Source organism: Sinocyclocheilus rhinocerous, unplaced genomic scaffold (genome assembly GCF_001515625.1).
Source record: "Sinocyclocheilus rhinocerous isolate Xijiao unplaced genomic scaffold, SAMN03320098_v1.1 scaffold499, whole genome shotgun sequence".
Classification (NCBI taxonomy): Eukaryota; Metazoa; Chordata; class Actinopteri; order Cypriniformes; family Cyprinidae; genus Sinocyclocheilus; species Sinocyclocheilus rhinocerous.
Genome location: NW_015637156.1, coordinates 485,926 through 501,601, shown reverse-complemented (window position 1 = coordinate 501,601; position 15,676 = coordinate 485,926). Strand labels below are relative to the sequence as shown.

General features: G+C 36.1%; 3 protein-coding genes across 11 annotated transcripts; 1 reads left to right on the top strand and 2 right to left on the bottom strand.

Moving 5' to 3' along the window:
• Positions 1 to 2,122: 2,122 nt before the first annotated feature.
• LOC107748675 (transformer-2 protein homolog alpha-like) lies at positions 2,123 to 8,360 on the bottom strand. Of its 7 annotated transcripts, XM_016563588.1 has the most exons (10): positions 8,199 to 8,359; positions 7,236 to 7,543; positions 6,817 to 6,944; positions 6,554 to 6,713; positions 4,718 to 4,771; positions 3,742 to 3,930; positions 2,869 to 2,984; positions 2,656 to 2,775; positions 2,497 to 2,567; positions 2,123 to 2,300 (listed from the first exon to the last, which is right to left on the bottom strand). In XM_016563588.1, exons 2-10 carry the CDS (start codon positions 7,245 to 7,247, stop codon positions 2,290 to 2,292), a joined length of 861 nt encoding a protein of 286 aa, XP_016419074.1. In that variant the 5' UTR covers positions 7,248 to 7,543; positions 8,199 to 8,359; the 3' UTR covers positions 2,123 to 2,289. The 7 variants fall into 7 exon arrangements, with proteins under 7 accessions (XP_016419074.1, XP_016419073.1, XP_016419077.1 ...); XM_016563587.1 differs by lacking the exon at positions 7,236 to 7,543 and having other exon boundaries at positions 2,497 to 2,564; positions 8,199 to 8,360; XM_016563591.1 differs by lacking the exon at positions 3,742 to 3,930 and having other exon boundaries at positions 8,199 to 8,358.
• Positions 8,361 to 8,616: 256 nt separating this feature from the next.
• ccdc126 (coiled-coil domain containing 126) lies at positions 8,617 to 13,779 on the bottom strand. 3 transcript variants are annotated; one of them, XM_016563584.1, is made up of 3 exons: positions 13,761 to 13,779; positions 10,225 to 10,726; positions 8,617 to 9,529 (listed from the first exon to the last, which is right to left on the bottom strand). In XM_016563584.1, the coding sequence occupies exons 2-3, from the start codon at positions 10,457 to 10,459 to the stop codon at positions 9,258 to 9,260; spliced, it is 507 nt and encodes a 168-aa protein (XP_016419070.1). In that variant the 5' UTR covers positions 10,460 to 10,726; positions 13,761 to 13,779; the 3' UTR covers positions 8,617 to 9,257. The 3 variants fall into 3 exon arrangements, with proteins under 3 accessions (XP_016419070.1, XP_016419071.1, XP_016419068.1); XM_016563585.1 differs by lacking the exon at positions 13,761 to 13,779 and adding an exon at positions 13,721 to 13,739; XM_016563582.1 differs by lacking the exon at positions 13,761 to 13,779 and adding an exon at positions 11,680 to 11,988.
• fam221a (family with sequence similarity 221 member A) lies at positions 12,903 to 13,962 on the top strand. Its single transcript, XM_016563581.1, has 4 exons — positions 12,903 to 12,990; positions 13,177 to 13,350; positions 13,423 to 13,613; positions 13,727 to 13,962. The coding sequence occupies exons 1-4, from the start codon at positions 12,926 to 12,928 to the stop codon at positions 13,960 to 13,962; spliced, it is 666 nt and encodes a 221-aa protein (XP_016419067.1). The 5' UTR covers positions 12,903 to 12,925.
• The last annotated feature ends 1,714 nt before the right edge of the window (positions 13,963 to 15,676 follow it).

Sequence of the window (15,676 nt, the reverse complement as noted above, 5' to 3'; positions counted from 1 at the left end):
TGCTGAGATGGTCTGAAAACATACAGATAAAAATGGTAGAACCAGGAAAAATTAAGATGTACACAAGTAGTGTGACTTAAATATGTGGCTTATTTTGTGTGAAAGTTGACACACGTGAGGATGTCCATTTTTAACAATTTTAAAGTATTGTTTTAAGAATTTAAAAAAGTGAACAATTGTAAAGAAATGCACAGTGTGAAGATGACATTTAATATGTGATTTTTTTTTTTTTTTTCTTTACAAAGAAGCTACACATGGCATGTGTACATTAAAGCAAATGTAATATTTATTAACTCAATGCACCACAGCACAATAAAAGAATAAAGTCTTATATAATCATATTGAAAATGTCTTCTAAGAAAAATTGTGATGTGATAAAGTATCTTTTTATTATTATTATTATTATGACAATACACTGACAGCTGATGCATTTTGTCAATTTTGCATAAAATACGATCTCATATAATGAGAAGTAACAAAATTATTAGTTTAATGACTTACAAGAGAGGCAGTTAGTGACTTTGAACTTTTTGGTCCACCAAAGTCTTTTTATAGTCTCTGAAGACTGGTTTGCACATTTTAATATGTATATTCAAAAGTACTTTTAATAACATTTTAGCAGTGTTGGCCTCATGTCACTTCCTTGCCACATCAGGGAGTGAAATCTAAGCAATGGTCTTGTCTCAGAACTTCCTTACTCTTCCACTCCACTAATCTGAAATGCCTGGATAGGTGAAAACAATATGGCCGACAGTCTAATGTAGCCAAGTGCTCCACACTGCTCTAATGGAGTACCTTGTGTGCCTTTCTGGTCGTTTAATATGGATGATTTCAAACACATTTAGATTCACAAACGAAAGCTTCTCGTAAGATCCTGTGAACACTCTTAAAGTTTTAACTACTGAAGTGGCTCTGTATAAATCTCAAGATCAGCTGTTCACTCAAACATGCATATATTTGAATTCATGTATCTTGGCATTTGTAACAAATTGAATGTTAATTAATTGGTCTGTTAAGCATTATATAATGTAATATTTAGTGAAAAGTGGCTAAAAATTCTACTGAAATATCATTGATATATTCTACTTGACCTCATGTTAACCATACTACAAACCGTGACGGCAGCATGCATTCAACCCATGTTTAAGCAACTTGTGTATATTGTTTGAAAAAAAAACAGCTGTCTTTCGTAAGTTTCTCAGTTCAGATTTTATAACTGCTTTAGTTTGTCTTTAATGGAATGTTCAACTTTGAAGTGAACTTGTACTGATTCACTGTTTATTAGTGGTTATTTATTATTAGTGATGTTCCAAGCAGTTTTACAAAAATGCGAAAACATTTACTTGAATTTTATGATGAAAACAACGTTACTGCCAATTGTATTGTACATATTATTTCTGTATGATTTGTTTTTAATCTTAATAGAAGGTGCTAATAAAGACATTTTTAAAGACATCTTTTGTTCACATTTTATTGTAACACATACTGATAACAAAACAAATGATCAATGTTCTTTTCATCTGTTATTATTAATAATGACAATTATTGCGTTTCAGATATTGGAATGTGTTTTAAGTTTAAAACCATTTTAAAAAACAGTTGTGACTTAACCACACTTTTTCCATAGACATTAAACATTAATTACGTGCTAGAAACTGCACTGCAAAACTAATTTCTTAGCGATAAATTTGATCTGTTTTTTTCACACATTTTTTTTGTCGTCTGTGGTTTTTAAAATTCAGCATTCAAAATGTTAAGGCAAGTTGGCATTAATTTCTGTATAGTACATTACCCGAAAAAAATTATGCTTGTATTCCCAGCTTTGAAGAACATTAATAAGACTAAGTAGCACATCAAAGCATGTCTTGTCATAATAAAAAGAATCACTTATTTTAAGGTCTTTATTTCTTAAGAAAGAAACAAAGCAACACAACCCTAAAAATAAAAGTATTTTTTCACAGATAAAGAGGCAATCTCAGCCTGCTTTCTCAAGTACATTATGCTCTGCCTCAGATGTACAGCAACTCACACACACACTCACTCCCCCCGCTAAAAGATGCCCAGTATATAGGAAAACTCATCACACCTTACGAGCACACTACAAAAAAAAAAACACATAAAACCCCATGACGACAGTATTTATGATCTCCACAAACCATACATACTGGGAAGTCTACAAATTAAGACATTTATAAAACAAATCTTTCTCTAGTACAGTGAGTTTACATGTCTTTATAAATGTATAGCTCCATGCAAACAGGCATAAAGAAAGAAGTCTTCAGGATCTTCTTAGTATCGTCCTGCAAAACACAAACATTCTATTAGAATGAGTCTACATTTAAAATGTCCATCACATGGTACATGATTCAGTGGGCAAATGGGTGAATAATGGGATTTCATGAGTAATGCACTCTAGAAGCTGTGGCTTATCGAGCAGGCATGCATTTGGACATATGTGGAAAATTCAGATTGCTCAAGGCTTTTAAATCCACTCACGTGGGCTGTATGAGCGAGATCTTGAGCGAGACCTGTACCGGCTGTAATAAGGTGACGGAGAGCGCCTCCTGCTGGAAAAGAGAAGAGATTAGAATTCATAAGAACCTTCACAGAAACACTAGAAATGTTTGACACACTGAAGTATATATTCAGTGTTACCTGTATCTGTAGTCATACTCGTCATAACGGTCGTATCTGTCGTAGCCACGATCGTAATACGAGTCTCGTCTCCGGCCACCGCCGCCGCCGCCGCCACTGCTGCTGCTCCCACCTCCATTACTAAAAGAGTCACATTTGAAGTGTTAGTACAAACCACCCATACTAGTTCAGCTTATTTGTCAGAATGTTTTTTTTGGCCTGCAAAATACTCACTGTGTGGGCCGACCCATGTAGATGCCTGGTGTGGGGGTGTGTGGACGTTTGGTGATGGAATAATCCACCCTGATGCGCCTTCCATCCAGCTCCATGCCATTAGCCCGCTCCATTGCCTGTAGTGAGGGATAAATGGTCTGTTTAGACAGGATATACAGTCATAGAGCATCTAATAACATTTGAGTGCTCAATGAAGGTCTGAAAAACATATGAATGAAAATGTCTTAGTGTTGTTAAGGATTAAAGGGATGGTTCAAATGAAAATTCTGTCATTATTTACTCATCCTCATGCCATTCCAAACTTGTACGACTTTTTGTTGAATGGACCATAAAAGATGACATTTTTATCCATACAGTGGAAGTCAATGGACACCATAACTACTTGGTTACAAAAAATATCGTATTTTGTTAATGCACTGTGAACAAACAAACAATGAACAACCTGATTTTTACTAACGTTAACATAGATTAATAAATGCTATAAAAATATACTGCTCATTGTTAGTTAACAAATGTAGACCGATTTTTTAAATTGATCATCCAGACTGATGTGTGAACATAACTAACATATTGAATCCTTTCAAAAGAAACATTCACTCACAAAACTGACATTACTAGTGCATTGAAGCAAGTTTTACTTGACATGAGTGCAATATGTAGCCAATTAAATATAAACTGTAATTTTCATGACTACTCCAGTCCTGTAAATCACAAATTGCCTGATATTTCCAAATTTTACTGATGTACCGAAGTCAATGTGTTCACTAGATTACAACAGGTAATCCGAAGTTGTCCTTAAGATGCCATTAAGTGGATCACTAAACCGCTTAGACTGAACTTGCATTGGCAGGTCATTTCCAGCTGGGGATGTACCTCTTTGGCATCGTCGATGTGCTCAAAGTAAACGAAGGCAAAACCACGAGAGCGTCCCGTTCGCTGGTCGTAGACAACATTGACACCGGCCAAAGGGCCGTAACGTGAGAAGACCTCTCTCAGGTCTCGCTCTGTTGTGTACAGACTGAGACCAAACACACCCAGACACAAGTTCGGGTCTGGATTGGCCTGTAAGAGGGACAGAGGTGTCAGCACTAGTACACAGGACAAAAGATTGAGAACACCAAAAATTGAGCAATGACCACATAAAACATTGCCTGTGTGATTGAAATTCTGCATTTAACACTATTGAACTGCACACAAACAATTGTAGCATTTTTTACACAAATATTACTAATCATACTGATACGTAAATACTCAATTTACATTATCGTATCTTTGATGGGGGGAAAAAAGCAAACACATTGTAATTCATTTCTTTACCTCCGTTTGTGAACCTTCAAATTTCATACCATAGAAAATATTCACATGCAATGACATTAAAAATAATTACTGGATGTGATGGAAAGCAGCTCAACATTTCTTTTGTATGTAATAACCAGTCTAGGTTCCTGTGTGTTTATTGTTACACCCCTCCAACAGAGATGATGTGCCATTTTTTCAGGAAATACTTCATTGCTTTCTCTGGTGGGGCAGCAAATCAACATGACTGCCTAATTCTCTGAAATTTCTCCGGGTCACTGTGTGACAGTATTTAATAACCCCTGTTAAAGAGATTTTGATGCAAAACCAAACATTACAGCTTTCCGTCCAACAAAACATGTCTTAGGGCATCACAGTATGAATATGGTCATTGCATGAGCTGTCTGAAGGGCTTCACAGTCACTGCAGGAAGACTAAGTGATTTTTAAAAACCAAAAGTCACCACATGGACTTCTTAACCCCTTTAAAAGGCAACATTGAGACTTGTTTGGTCTAGTGGTTATTGTTAAAAGGTTAAGAAAGGTCCACATACCCTGGCGTCACCATGACTGTGCGAGTCTTTTTTGGAGTCTTGGCTGTATGAGCTCTGTTGATGTAATAAGAAGGAATGAAAGGGGTTATTAAAGACAGTCATGCTTGTCCCTGTGAGGCTGTGATGGGGGTTTGTATGCATTTTGTACAAAACTGAAACACACCTTTAAGACTAACAATTAAAGAATCACTTTAAAAAATACATAACATGTTCTTGATCTAAAGCACTAAGTGTAGGGTTCAAAATCAGATAACCAAGCCTACACTCTCAGAGAAAAAGACACAAAGCTGTCAATGGGGCTGTACCCTAAGGTACAAAGACTAAAAAGTACACCTTTGTTTGATGCTTATTTACCCCCAAATGGTACATAATTATACCTTAATGGTAAAGGAAAAAGTACCAGCCCAGTGACATTTTGGTACCTTTTTTTCTGAGATAATGTCAAATCTTTTAATTAACAAAAATGGGAATTAAAGTGATTTCAAGGGATAGTTCACCGGAAAATTACACTTCTGTTATTATTCGCTCACCATCATGATGTTATAAACCTGTATGCCAGTGGTTCTTAAACTTTTTGACTCAAAGGTCCCTCACTGTCCAACACTATATCCCCCATACAGACCTTATGCATCAGAGAAACAAGTGCGCAGAATTTTAGAATTTTGAACTTCCGTTTTTGCGGTAGCCCTATAGCATCACTGTTGAAAAGTAATTAGCTGGCGAAGTGAATTTACTTATTGTAGAGTAAACAAATGTCATCATATGTATTGTAAGCGGATGCCATGACAAATGTGATTTTTAAAGGGGTCATATGACGTTGCTAAAAAAGAACATTATTTGGTGTATTTGGTGTAATGAAATGTGTTTATGCAGTTTAAGGTTAAAAAACACATTATTTTCCACACACTGTACATTATTGTTTCTCCTCTATGCCCCGCCTTTCTGAAACGCATCGATTTTTACAAAGCTCATCGGTCTGAAAAGTGTCTTTTTACGCGTTGATTATCTATTCACGAACCGCTTGTAACACTCCAAAGAGAAAGGAAAACTTGAAATCGCATCATATGACCCCTTTAAAACAAGCGGTTCATTCATAAATTCGAACAACCTTTACCTTCACGCTGCGGAAATACAAACAGAAAGACAGAAGACAACAAGCGCAGTGCTGAAAAGGGGCAGAGCTACATAAGCTCTATAGGCTATAGGCTCTAAGATATTTCCGGTATTTCTGCTGCAAGTATGACAAAGCTTTTTCTCCATCTTTGTTTATTAACAAATATTAATGATATTATTCCAAACATAATATCACCAATAATGACTAAGATATTTCCGGTATTTCTGCTGCAAGTATAACAAAGTTTTTTTCAAAACTTTTTTAACAGTACTTTGTTAACAGTAACTGGAAACATCTACATATTAAATTAATAAAGCATAAGTAGTTTTTTTTTGTGACTGCAGAAATTTCAAGAACTGTATGTTTTCCTATAATAACAATTTTTATTATGGAGGAAGGGGGTATTATTGAAGTTTTTCTTTTCAGGATTTTAATTTAGAGTTTTATTTTAATACATTAATAATAATGTATTAAAATAAATATTTCTGGATGTTTGTTAAGGCACCCAGCCACTTGTCTATGAACCACTGCTGTATGCTGCCATTTATTAAAATAAAATATATTCATAAAAAATATAAATAAATATCATATAGGTTTGCAACCATATGATGGTAAATAAACAATGACAATTTCATTTTTGTGTGAACTATATTTTTAACAGCAACTGCAGTAACAGTAGTTGTGGTCCCTCTAAACTTAGACTCCTATCCCATGACACTCACCCGACTGCCAGTGTGTCTGCGGCGGTTAGACATGGGCGATGTGCTCTGGCTCCGTCTGCGTCGGTTGTCAGGGCTGTTGGAGCGAGAACGAGACTTCTTCCGGTGGGAGTGAGACCGAGAGCGGCTGTAGCGGCGATTTGAATGGCGACGAGAGCGAGACCTGGAAAGGACCAAACAGAGTGAGATACACCAAATAAACAGAAATGAACTTGCTTTTCAAGAAAGAAATGGCTTCATGACATTCAGCTGATGTATGAACTGACCTGGACTTGGAGCGGGAGCGGGATTCAGAACGTTTGGCTGCTCGGGAAGGGCTGGGAGAGCCAGACCTGCTCTGCGTCTTGGGTTGGGCAGGACTGCCCCGCTCCGATTTGGATGGCGAGCGGGATTCCTAACATCACAGCAATGTGTTACAACATTTACAAGACGAACGTTCACAAAGCAAGCACACTCACGCCACATACATAATTGCAGAAATCCAAACATTCACTTTATTACAGCTGTGGAGGAAAGTGTTAGAATTACTTAAATTATATCATGGAATAAAAACAACAACTAAAGTTAATAGTTGATGCTTGTTCTTTAGCCGAATCACCACAGTAAAGCTACAAACATGCAAATGATCATCAAGAAGAGATTAGAAAGACACTTGGAACACAAATTCTGCATTTACTTAACCTACGGACTCATTCATTCTTCTGTTTTCAGTATATGCTATTCCTTTCTCTCAGGCATTTTATTCTTCGGTCTTCATTTGTTCAGTTTTCATTTTTCCTCTCCTTTTCCTTTCTTCACCCCAATATGAAACCTCGTTTCTGCTTTAGACACATAACGCGAGCGTGCTTCTATCTGACCGATCTTCCGTTCTTTTCTCCCCTTCCCACTTAACCGTCTGCTCTGTAAACATTTTCTCTGTAAAAGCCTTCTTTTATCTTGAATATTCTTCCACATTCTTGGCCTTAACTCTTCAAATCCTTCACGACCAATAACCTTAATGAAAAAAGAACATTCAGAGCAATTAAGATCAAGGGAAGTTTAGGCAAAAAATGAAGTGAACTATTCAAATTTCACTAACTTACTCCTTTTGAAATACAGATGTTTGTTTGGTTACATAATCATATGGTGTAAGAGAGAGAGGGTAAGGAAAGATCAGAAATGCTGGAAAGAGAAACCAAAAGTACTCTGGCTGCTATTGTGTGGATGCAAACTCGTGTTTTAACACGTTAAAACACTTGTAAAGTAATTTCCTAATCAATATCTGCTACAACAACTGTACTAGTGTAGGGCCGGCTATTAAAAAAATCAAAAGGGCACATTGTTATATATAAGAATAAAAAATAAAAATAAAAATGCTGGTAAAAACAAAAATTCTGGTTGAATTGCCATGTTCAACACAGCAGCTTATTTACATTTATTTGATATTCAACATCGTAATGGACTTCTCTAAAGACCTAAAGTGACATATTAAATGTTTAACGAATTATTAGCCGATACGTATGTATCAGCTGATCTATCTGTGCAGTTAAATTGTAAATAAACAAAAGAAAGGGGCAGTTAGCTGTTCACTAATCGATCATTACCGCAAAGAGAAAGACAGAATATTTGAAGTAAACGGCAGAACGGTTTACACAAAAACAATGCTTACCCTCCCCTCGAATCGTGGCTCCTCGACATCACTCATTTTTTAAGTATTAAATGATTGGCAAAAGCGTGAAAATGAAGATATTCTTCCTCGAAGACTTCCGCTCTTAACGTAAGTGCAGAAAATGGCTGACCAGCTGAAGCGCGCTGTGAACTATGGGAGACGACTCAACAAATACGTCACATCCTCTTCAACATAGATACATAGATAGATAGATAGATAGAGTAAAAGCATACATGAGCACATTATAAGATTGTAATTTATAGATTATAAATCTACATATCCCCAAAAAAAAGAATGTATTGACATGGTACAACCATATAATTATTTGAAGCACTTTGAGGAAAACCTACTTATTTTTCCATTTTCATTTGATCACATTAATGGCACAAATGAATGTGTACACTGACACATCTGAAGTATTGTACGTGTTTTATTGTATGGATTGAGTTGTGTTGTCTGGTACAGTTCCTCCTGAAAGATTAATGCTGCGTTCAGTTTTGCTGGGATTCAGCTTCATGTACTAACAGCAACTGAGGTATATATATCCCCACCCTTAAACAAATCAACCTGCAATACAGCCATCAATCAACTATTCAGAGATTATTCTTTGGATCAGCTCGTTTCCTCCACAGTTCAATCGCTATCGCGTTGCAACGCAAGGAGTCTTAACAATTAAAAGGTGCTACGTGTAAATCTTCGCTCTGGAATCCAATTAAGTGCACTACACACCGTTAGCTAGCTGTGGAGATAATGCTGTACATGGTGTCTTTTACAGATTCATTATGAAACACTCATCCGTATATCAAAAATCAGTCTTCATTTAGAAAACACATCCTATCACTCTCTCATATCTTATATTCCATATTGCACATAAGTTATAAAATATATTTGTGATCCATGAATACAAGACAAAACAATCAAGCTGAAGCTCATGTGCACAACAGAAAAAGGATGTCTAAAAGCTGCTTCAGTCTAAAAAATACATATATATATATATATTTATCTCTGTATCTCAGTCTTTGCTGTAGTGGCGCAGATGATGTCCATGACCACAGTTTGCTATTTTAAAGAGTGCGGCTTATGTGATCTTTCAGGTGATTGTGGCAGGAAGTGCAGAGGGTTACTACGTCTGTCTGGTCGGTGAGCAGACATATTTTGTTTGGTGGATCTGGAAACGGTGACTCTGGCAGCAAGAAGAGTGCCAGCACCAGCAGCAGGATGGGAGATGTTCTGTATGGAGGCATTCACAGCAACTTCCACTTTCCCTTCCAACTTCACCAAACGGTTGAGAATATCATCTAACAGCACAGCAATTGTCCTCTTCAAGTCAGCTTCAGCAGAACAAGAGATAAGGCAAGGATTAGCATTATGTTATTTCTAAACCTCTTTCTACCACACCCATCCTGAATGCTAAGCAGCCTATTCATTCACATAAGCCAAGCGTCACAAAAAAAAAAAACTATGAATAAAAGTGTTCATTTTATAAACAAAAATGTAAAAGAACTTACAATAATAACACCTTTTCATTTGTTAACATCAGACAGCTACGTGCAGTTAACATGAAATACAGCATTACTACAGCCCTCATTATTTTTAATTTCAGCATTTAGAAATAATTTTCTAAAATCACAACTTGTATTTGTTAACATACAAGTTGACAAACGCACATTAACTAATGAAAACTAACAATGAGCAATATATATATATATATATATATATATTTACAACATTTATTAATATTTGCTTGTGTTAGTTACTAAAAATACAATTGCTCCTTTAATCAGAATTTGTATTTATTTATTTATTTTTTAATTTTGTTTGATTAAAATACACATATCCTAGAACATTTGCTACAGACTTCAATTTCGGTCTGTTCATCACACAACATTATTGTATGACTATTGCAAAAGTCATATGTACTGTTTTTATGATACATTTGTTGTTTTTTTTGGCACTATAAAACAGCATACAGGTAAGGCATGACATGAGGGTGATTAAATTATGTATAATAATAATAAATCCTTACCATAACCTGCCATGGAGGTGCCATGGGGCCCTGAAGGGTTCTGGTTCTCCTCGCTAAGGACTTTGACATAGCGATGGCTGAGCTCGAGGATCTGTTGGCGGAGCTCTGCGCTGCTCTGGCGCCGTGGTTGTGTGATGGTGTAGTGAAGCAGCAGCAGACACCAGGCCAGGCCGAAGACCACCAGAAACACACTCAGTCTGTGAGACATGCTCCTACGCAGCACACAGCTCAGCATGGCAATGCTGCAGGTCTGATGGGACCCGGGTTAAGGGGATGGGGTGGGGACAGGTTTATAAGAGGGTGTCGGTGTCAGGTTCAGGGCTGGGAATAATTAAGTCGTGAAAAAGCGGAGTGGAGGTTAAAATTAGGAATGGGGAGAAAAGCCGGTAATAGGATCGCAAGTATTTGTTTAGCCGTTTTGACTACGAAATTAACAGCAAGGAAGATGGATGGATTGAAAGTAATTGTCTATTGCTGAATAGGCGTCAAGTGCAAGGAATACCTGTAAGACACAACACACAGACACACACACAAAACAAGCAGAAATTTGTCAGAATAATTGTATTAAATGGCTATAGTTACAGTTAATACACAAAGCTTCAGGTTTCAGTTTGTATGAATAAATTACGTTTCCATCCTCAAGTGAATAGAAGCCCTGTCATCACTCTCTTCCTCTGTGGTCACAGTGCTATTCTCCACCCAATCACAAATCACTCAACCAGATGGTGCTTTACATCAATTAATAACGCAGGGGGGAGAAATACGACCACTTTTAATCATCACATCCCCACAGAAACAGCAGAACAATATTAGTGAAGTTAAAATGTAGCATTTTTGCATATTGATTATATTAGTCAAGATGAAATCAATATTGTGACTGTTATAATCGAAGACTGACCAAAGTGCAGGGGATTTACACTGTGCTCCACCCTGTCAAACTATTGTTTTCAGCTGTAATGCTGTCAAAGTATAGTCACATGAAATTTAAGATGGGAATTACAGCATAAAACTGGGTTAAAGCTCTGAGGTCAGACATATCATGCCTTTGCTGAAAAGATAGTGATTATTAGATAAACAATGTGAGAGTTATTCATTGACTCGTTTAACTGTTGATGTTATCTTACAGCTGCTGTAGCGATATTGGCTTGGAGAAAAGGTTAGCAATAACAGAAAAACAGGACCACTGATATTTGGCATGCAGTATAAGCAAATGTATATAATCAAACAGCTTTTAGCATTCTGGCTGAACTCATATCATGCTTGTACATATGCTCGTTTTATCTTTTTCACTCGGTTCTCAAGGTCTGCAGACTGATATTAAACATCTTAACGAATCGCCTGTACTATTGCACGCACTCTATTATCGCTTTAAGACAAGGCCGGGTGTGAAAGGTATTGAACAGCTGGAACAGCCTGATGAATCTGCTACTGTAACATAGCTAATATAGAAATTACCTTAAATACTTTGGTCAAGTTGACGGATTCGTGGACTCCAAATCGTTGACATCTTAGCGCATGTGCATGGCGGCCCTAGCAAGCCTATCTTAAAAAATCCGTAATATTAAAACAATATTCAAACTGCAGCATAACTTCAAAGCAAGCGTCTCTGTATTAAGTATGAAGCTAATTATTTTTGAGGTAACGCCTTAAAATAAATGCCAGATTATCATTCGGAGCCGACTGTGGTGGCGAAACTAGGAATACAGAAAATTTTCAGTAGTATTTTTCCCTGCGGCGACAACACGAGCTATTGCGTACGACGTCACGATACGCACCAGCGACGTCCGGTTATGAATGGATTCTTCTTTTGAGTCGAATCTTTTCAATGAATCAAATTCACAAAACGATTCTTTCACATTGGACTGAACAAATCGTAAAGCCCAAAGAACTGTCTCTGCTAAATGAATTTAAAATATGCTTGTGATGACCTTTTTTTTTTTTCTAATTTTTTTTTTTATTATTATTTTGTTTATTTTTTTAATGATTATTTTATTGTTTTTTATTTTATTATAATTGTCTCAATTTGTATTTACAAAATGTGAAAATATGAGAAATATGTGAAGAACTTGCTGTTGAATTTTGTAATTTTGAAGTTCAATACAAAAAAGAAAAGAAAAGAAAAAATTCACGCAACGAACCGAATCAGTGTAATGACTTGATGGACCGAAAAGTTGCAAAAGAAATGCAAAATACGAATGTTGTATGACTTGACTTGTTAAAAACTGAATGCAATATTTTTCAGCCAGAAAAAAATATTATTAATTAATGCAAATTAAGGTTCTAAATGACTTTATGTTTTATGAGCATAACATTATTACAATGAACATCTTTTAAAGAACTGTTTGAAGGAAACGATTCTCTGATATGAGTCTGACTCACGTCACTCACGTAAAAGGTCAAAGGCAGCATGGGAAATGTAGTTGACGTGTACAAATGTAGTCGAGATGCATAAAAATCGTTGTGAGTGTATATTGAATATTACTGATTAGATTTTTACATTATGATATTTTAAACTTTTTTTTTCTTATACCTAATTTAGACTATTTAGGGAAAACTTATCACTGTTGTTTCGTCGTTGCCTAGAAACACAGGCGCCAAGAGCAACCTTCATTGTAAACAAGTTGCAGTGTCAGTGTTGCAGCTCGAGAAGTAATTTATATCAACAGACAAATCTACAAAAAAGACTCACAATCGCAGTGGAATGGAAAAGATACACATCGACAAACATGCAACCAATGCAGTGGAGGCCTATTTAGAATACAAAAGGTCGGTTTGTTTGGGAAAAATCGGGAAACTAAAGTCTATTCCATAGACTGTAGGTCTATTCACGTAGTCAATGCAAAAATGTTTATTATTTTTATCTTCTCACGTACTATTTTTTTTTTTAAAGCTTGTCGAGTTTGAAAAAGTGATCATGTAATTCTCTATCATTGAATATCCTGTTTTGCAAAGGATTGTTGGGGAAGATGATGGAGGGAGGCTGTTTTCAGAGGAAGAGTACAAGAAATACAAAGAGACAGTGGTGCCAAGAAGAATACAAAACCGTCTATATGTCAGTTTTGGGGTCCCGGGACAGATAGACTGCAAACTGATTGGACCAGAGACACCTTGCTTCTGTACACACAGGTATGGATCATTGGTCATACACATTATTGATGTACACAAACAGATTCTTTAATAATTCTATTTCATTCTCAGGTATAAACAACACTGCACAGACTTTGAGGAGTTGCCAAAGGAAAGGCCTATACTCTTGCCTTGTAGGGTCAAAGGTTGTCAGTGTGTGTCCTATGAATATGTTCATATCAACGGCTCTAAACCAGTACGCTGTCAATGCAAACACACAACCAGTGAACACAGTGAAGCTATAGCCCATCAGTGCAAAAAATGTGAGTTTTGCACCATTGCATCTCCTATTATTAATTGAAAGCTAACATAATTCATCATGTTACACATAAGCATTTAATCAAACGTAAACAAATTTTAACCTGTTTACCTCCAGGCACTCACTGCACTGGCTATCGAAGTCCATTCACCTGCGGATGTGGTCAGCCTGGATATGCCCATGTGACGCTGGTTGAAACCACGGAAGAGCGCATGGCACGGGGGCGTCCGGTGGGCAGAGCTGTTCCATATGCAGCTATGGGAGGTTTAACTGGGTTCAGCTCACTGGTGGACGGCTACCTGAGACTGGATCCAAGTGGCGTAGGCAATACATGTGAACAGCACACAGAATAGGCTATGTGTCACCTAAAAGTGGTGCCACAACAAACATAATGTTAGCATTAGGTTAGCACACACCTTTAGAGTCAACATTATGCTTGTTTAATTATGTTATATTTTATGCTTTCTGTTTTGCCTGAGAGAGAATTCTTAATATTTGTCTAGTGGTATATTGCTTAATTACAACAAATACTTTTTTTACAGTGTGTATTTATTAATCATAACATTAATATAAATGTATTTATAGTATTTGCATACTGTATTATATAATAATAATAACAATAATAAAATTAATGAATAAAAGAAACTCATACTGATATTAAGATTAATCATTTAAAATAACCAGACCGAATTAAGACACATTAAAAATACATAAAATCAAGAAAATTTTCCCCAACGTTTTTTTTTACTTTTTCATTAAGTAATAATAATTTCATTGAGTTAATTCTCAATCTTTCATAATTTAATTTTTAATAAATACATTTAATAAATAACTGTAATAATTGAATACATTTAATAATCTTTTTATTTACTTTTTTATTTTGTATTAAGAATTTAGTTGAGTTAATTGTCAATGCTTCATGCCCCATACAAAATATTTAAACAAAAATACATATTTATTAAAAATACTCATGTCATTCAAGTATCTGACAGAATAAAGATTTTGGATTAAAATGTATATGAATATAAAATTAATTTAAAAGGTACATATTATGCCTGTAACTTTTTACCATTTCTTTTTAATAACCGTTTTTATTGGATAATTTTTAATTATCCTTTTTAAATTTCACTTACAGTGTAAAAATATATATGTTTAAATTGATTTAAATTGGTAAAATGACTGATATAGTTTCCAGTTTTGGCCAGCAGAGGTCAGTAGTGATACACATGCCTCTGCTTCACTTCACCAGCATTGACTTGACTGTGTGCGAGAGATGTGTCTTTGTTTTTAATGAATTGGCTTTAAATTGCTCTTCTCTACTTGCTAATGTTCAGAACAATAATAGCAATTAAAGAACGTAATTAAAAGAGTGTTTGTGCTCTATCTATGAGACACAGAGGGCTGCGTGCTCTGTGAACTCCGCAGGCTCTGTGGCTCGCATTCAATCGCTTCTGTTCAAGAAGCAGAAAGAAAGAAGAAACAATTTCACCCCTAATCATTGGTACAGTTCCACTAGAATGGTTTGCTGTATGTGCTGGGCATGACTAGCTCTGTCTTCCACTGTGTGTGTGTGTGTTTTGAATCTCAGAATATGTTTGAATGTGCTCCTCTGTTTTTGTATTTGTGAATGTTTCATGACTCATCCTAAGCTCCTCAAGATTCCATTAGATCGGATTCGTTACGACTTCCTCTTTATATGTTCATACACTCTTCCTCTGTTCTGATATGCATCTCCACTCAATTGCTCTCGAGAACATCTGTCTGTCTCATGAAATGCGCAAATGCGAGTGTGTGTGACCTGCGAGACTTGCCTTTGGTGACGTCGGTGATGAAAAAGAGACCAAACACAGACTCTACTCATTACCACACTTGAAATAAAACTCGCGGCTCATTGGTGGATGTTTCATCGCCACCAACACTCTGAAAATACCTCGCTGATTTATTTAGAAGTCTCTTTTGTGCTGCCGCTCTTTGCCTGGTCCTCTGTTTATATTAAGCCTCATTTAGATGGTATTATATTATACACCCTGCGCCTCTCTACCTCTTCAATGGTATCTTTAATTCGTT

What these genes read in the sequence shown, in the direction of transcription:
- fam221a (XM_016563581.1), top strand. Translation starts at nt 12,926, where the DNA reads ATGGAAAAGATACACATCGACAAACATGCAACCAATGCAGTGGAGGCC. An exon ending in GCCTATTTAGAATACAAAAG is followed by an intron (nt 12,991 to 13,176) that starts GTCGGTTTGTTT and finishes TGTTTTGCAAAG; the next exon opens with GATTGTTGGGGAAGATGATG. An exon ending in CCTTGCTTCTGTACACACAG is followed by an intron (nt 13,351 to 13,422) that starts GTATGGATCATT and finishes TTTCATTCTCAG; the next exon opens with GTATAAACAACACTGCACAG.
- LOC107748675 (XM_016563586.1), bottom strand. Translation starts at nt 8,234, where the DNA reads ATGAGTGATGTCGAGGAGCCACGATTCGAGGGGAGG. An exon ending in CGCTCCCGCTCCAAGTCCAG is followed by an intron (nt 6,714 to 6,816) that starts GTCAGTTCATAC and finishes GGTCCTTTCCAG; the next exon opens with GTCTCGCTCTCGTCGCCATT. An exon ending in GAGTATGACTACAGATACAG is followed by an intron (nt 2,568 to 2,655) that starts GTAACACTGAAT and finishes TCTCTTTTCCAG; the next exon opens with CAGGAGGCGCTCTCCGTCAC.
- ccdc126 (XM_016563584.1), bottom strand. Translation starts at nt 10,459, where the DNA reads ATGCTGAGCTGTGTGCTGCGTAGGAGCATGTCTCACAGACTGAGTGTG. An exon ending in CACCTCCATGGCAGGTTATG is followed by an intron (nt 9,530 to 10,224) that starts GTAAGGATTTAT and finishes GTTCTGCTGAAG; the next exon opens with CTGACTTGAAGAGGACAATT.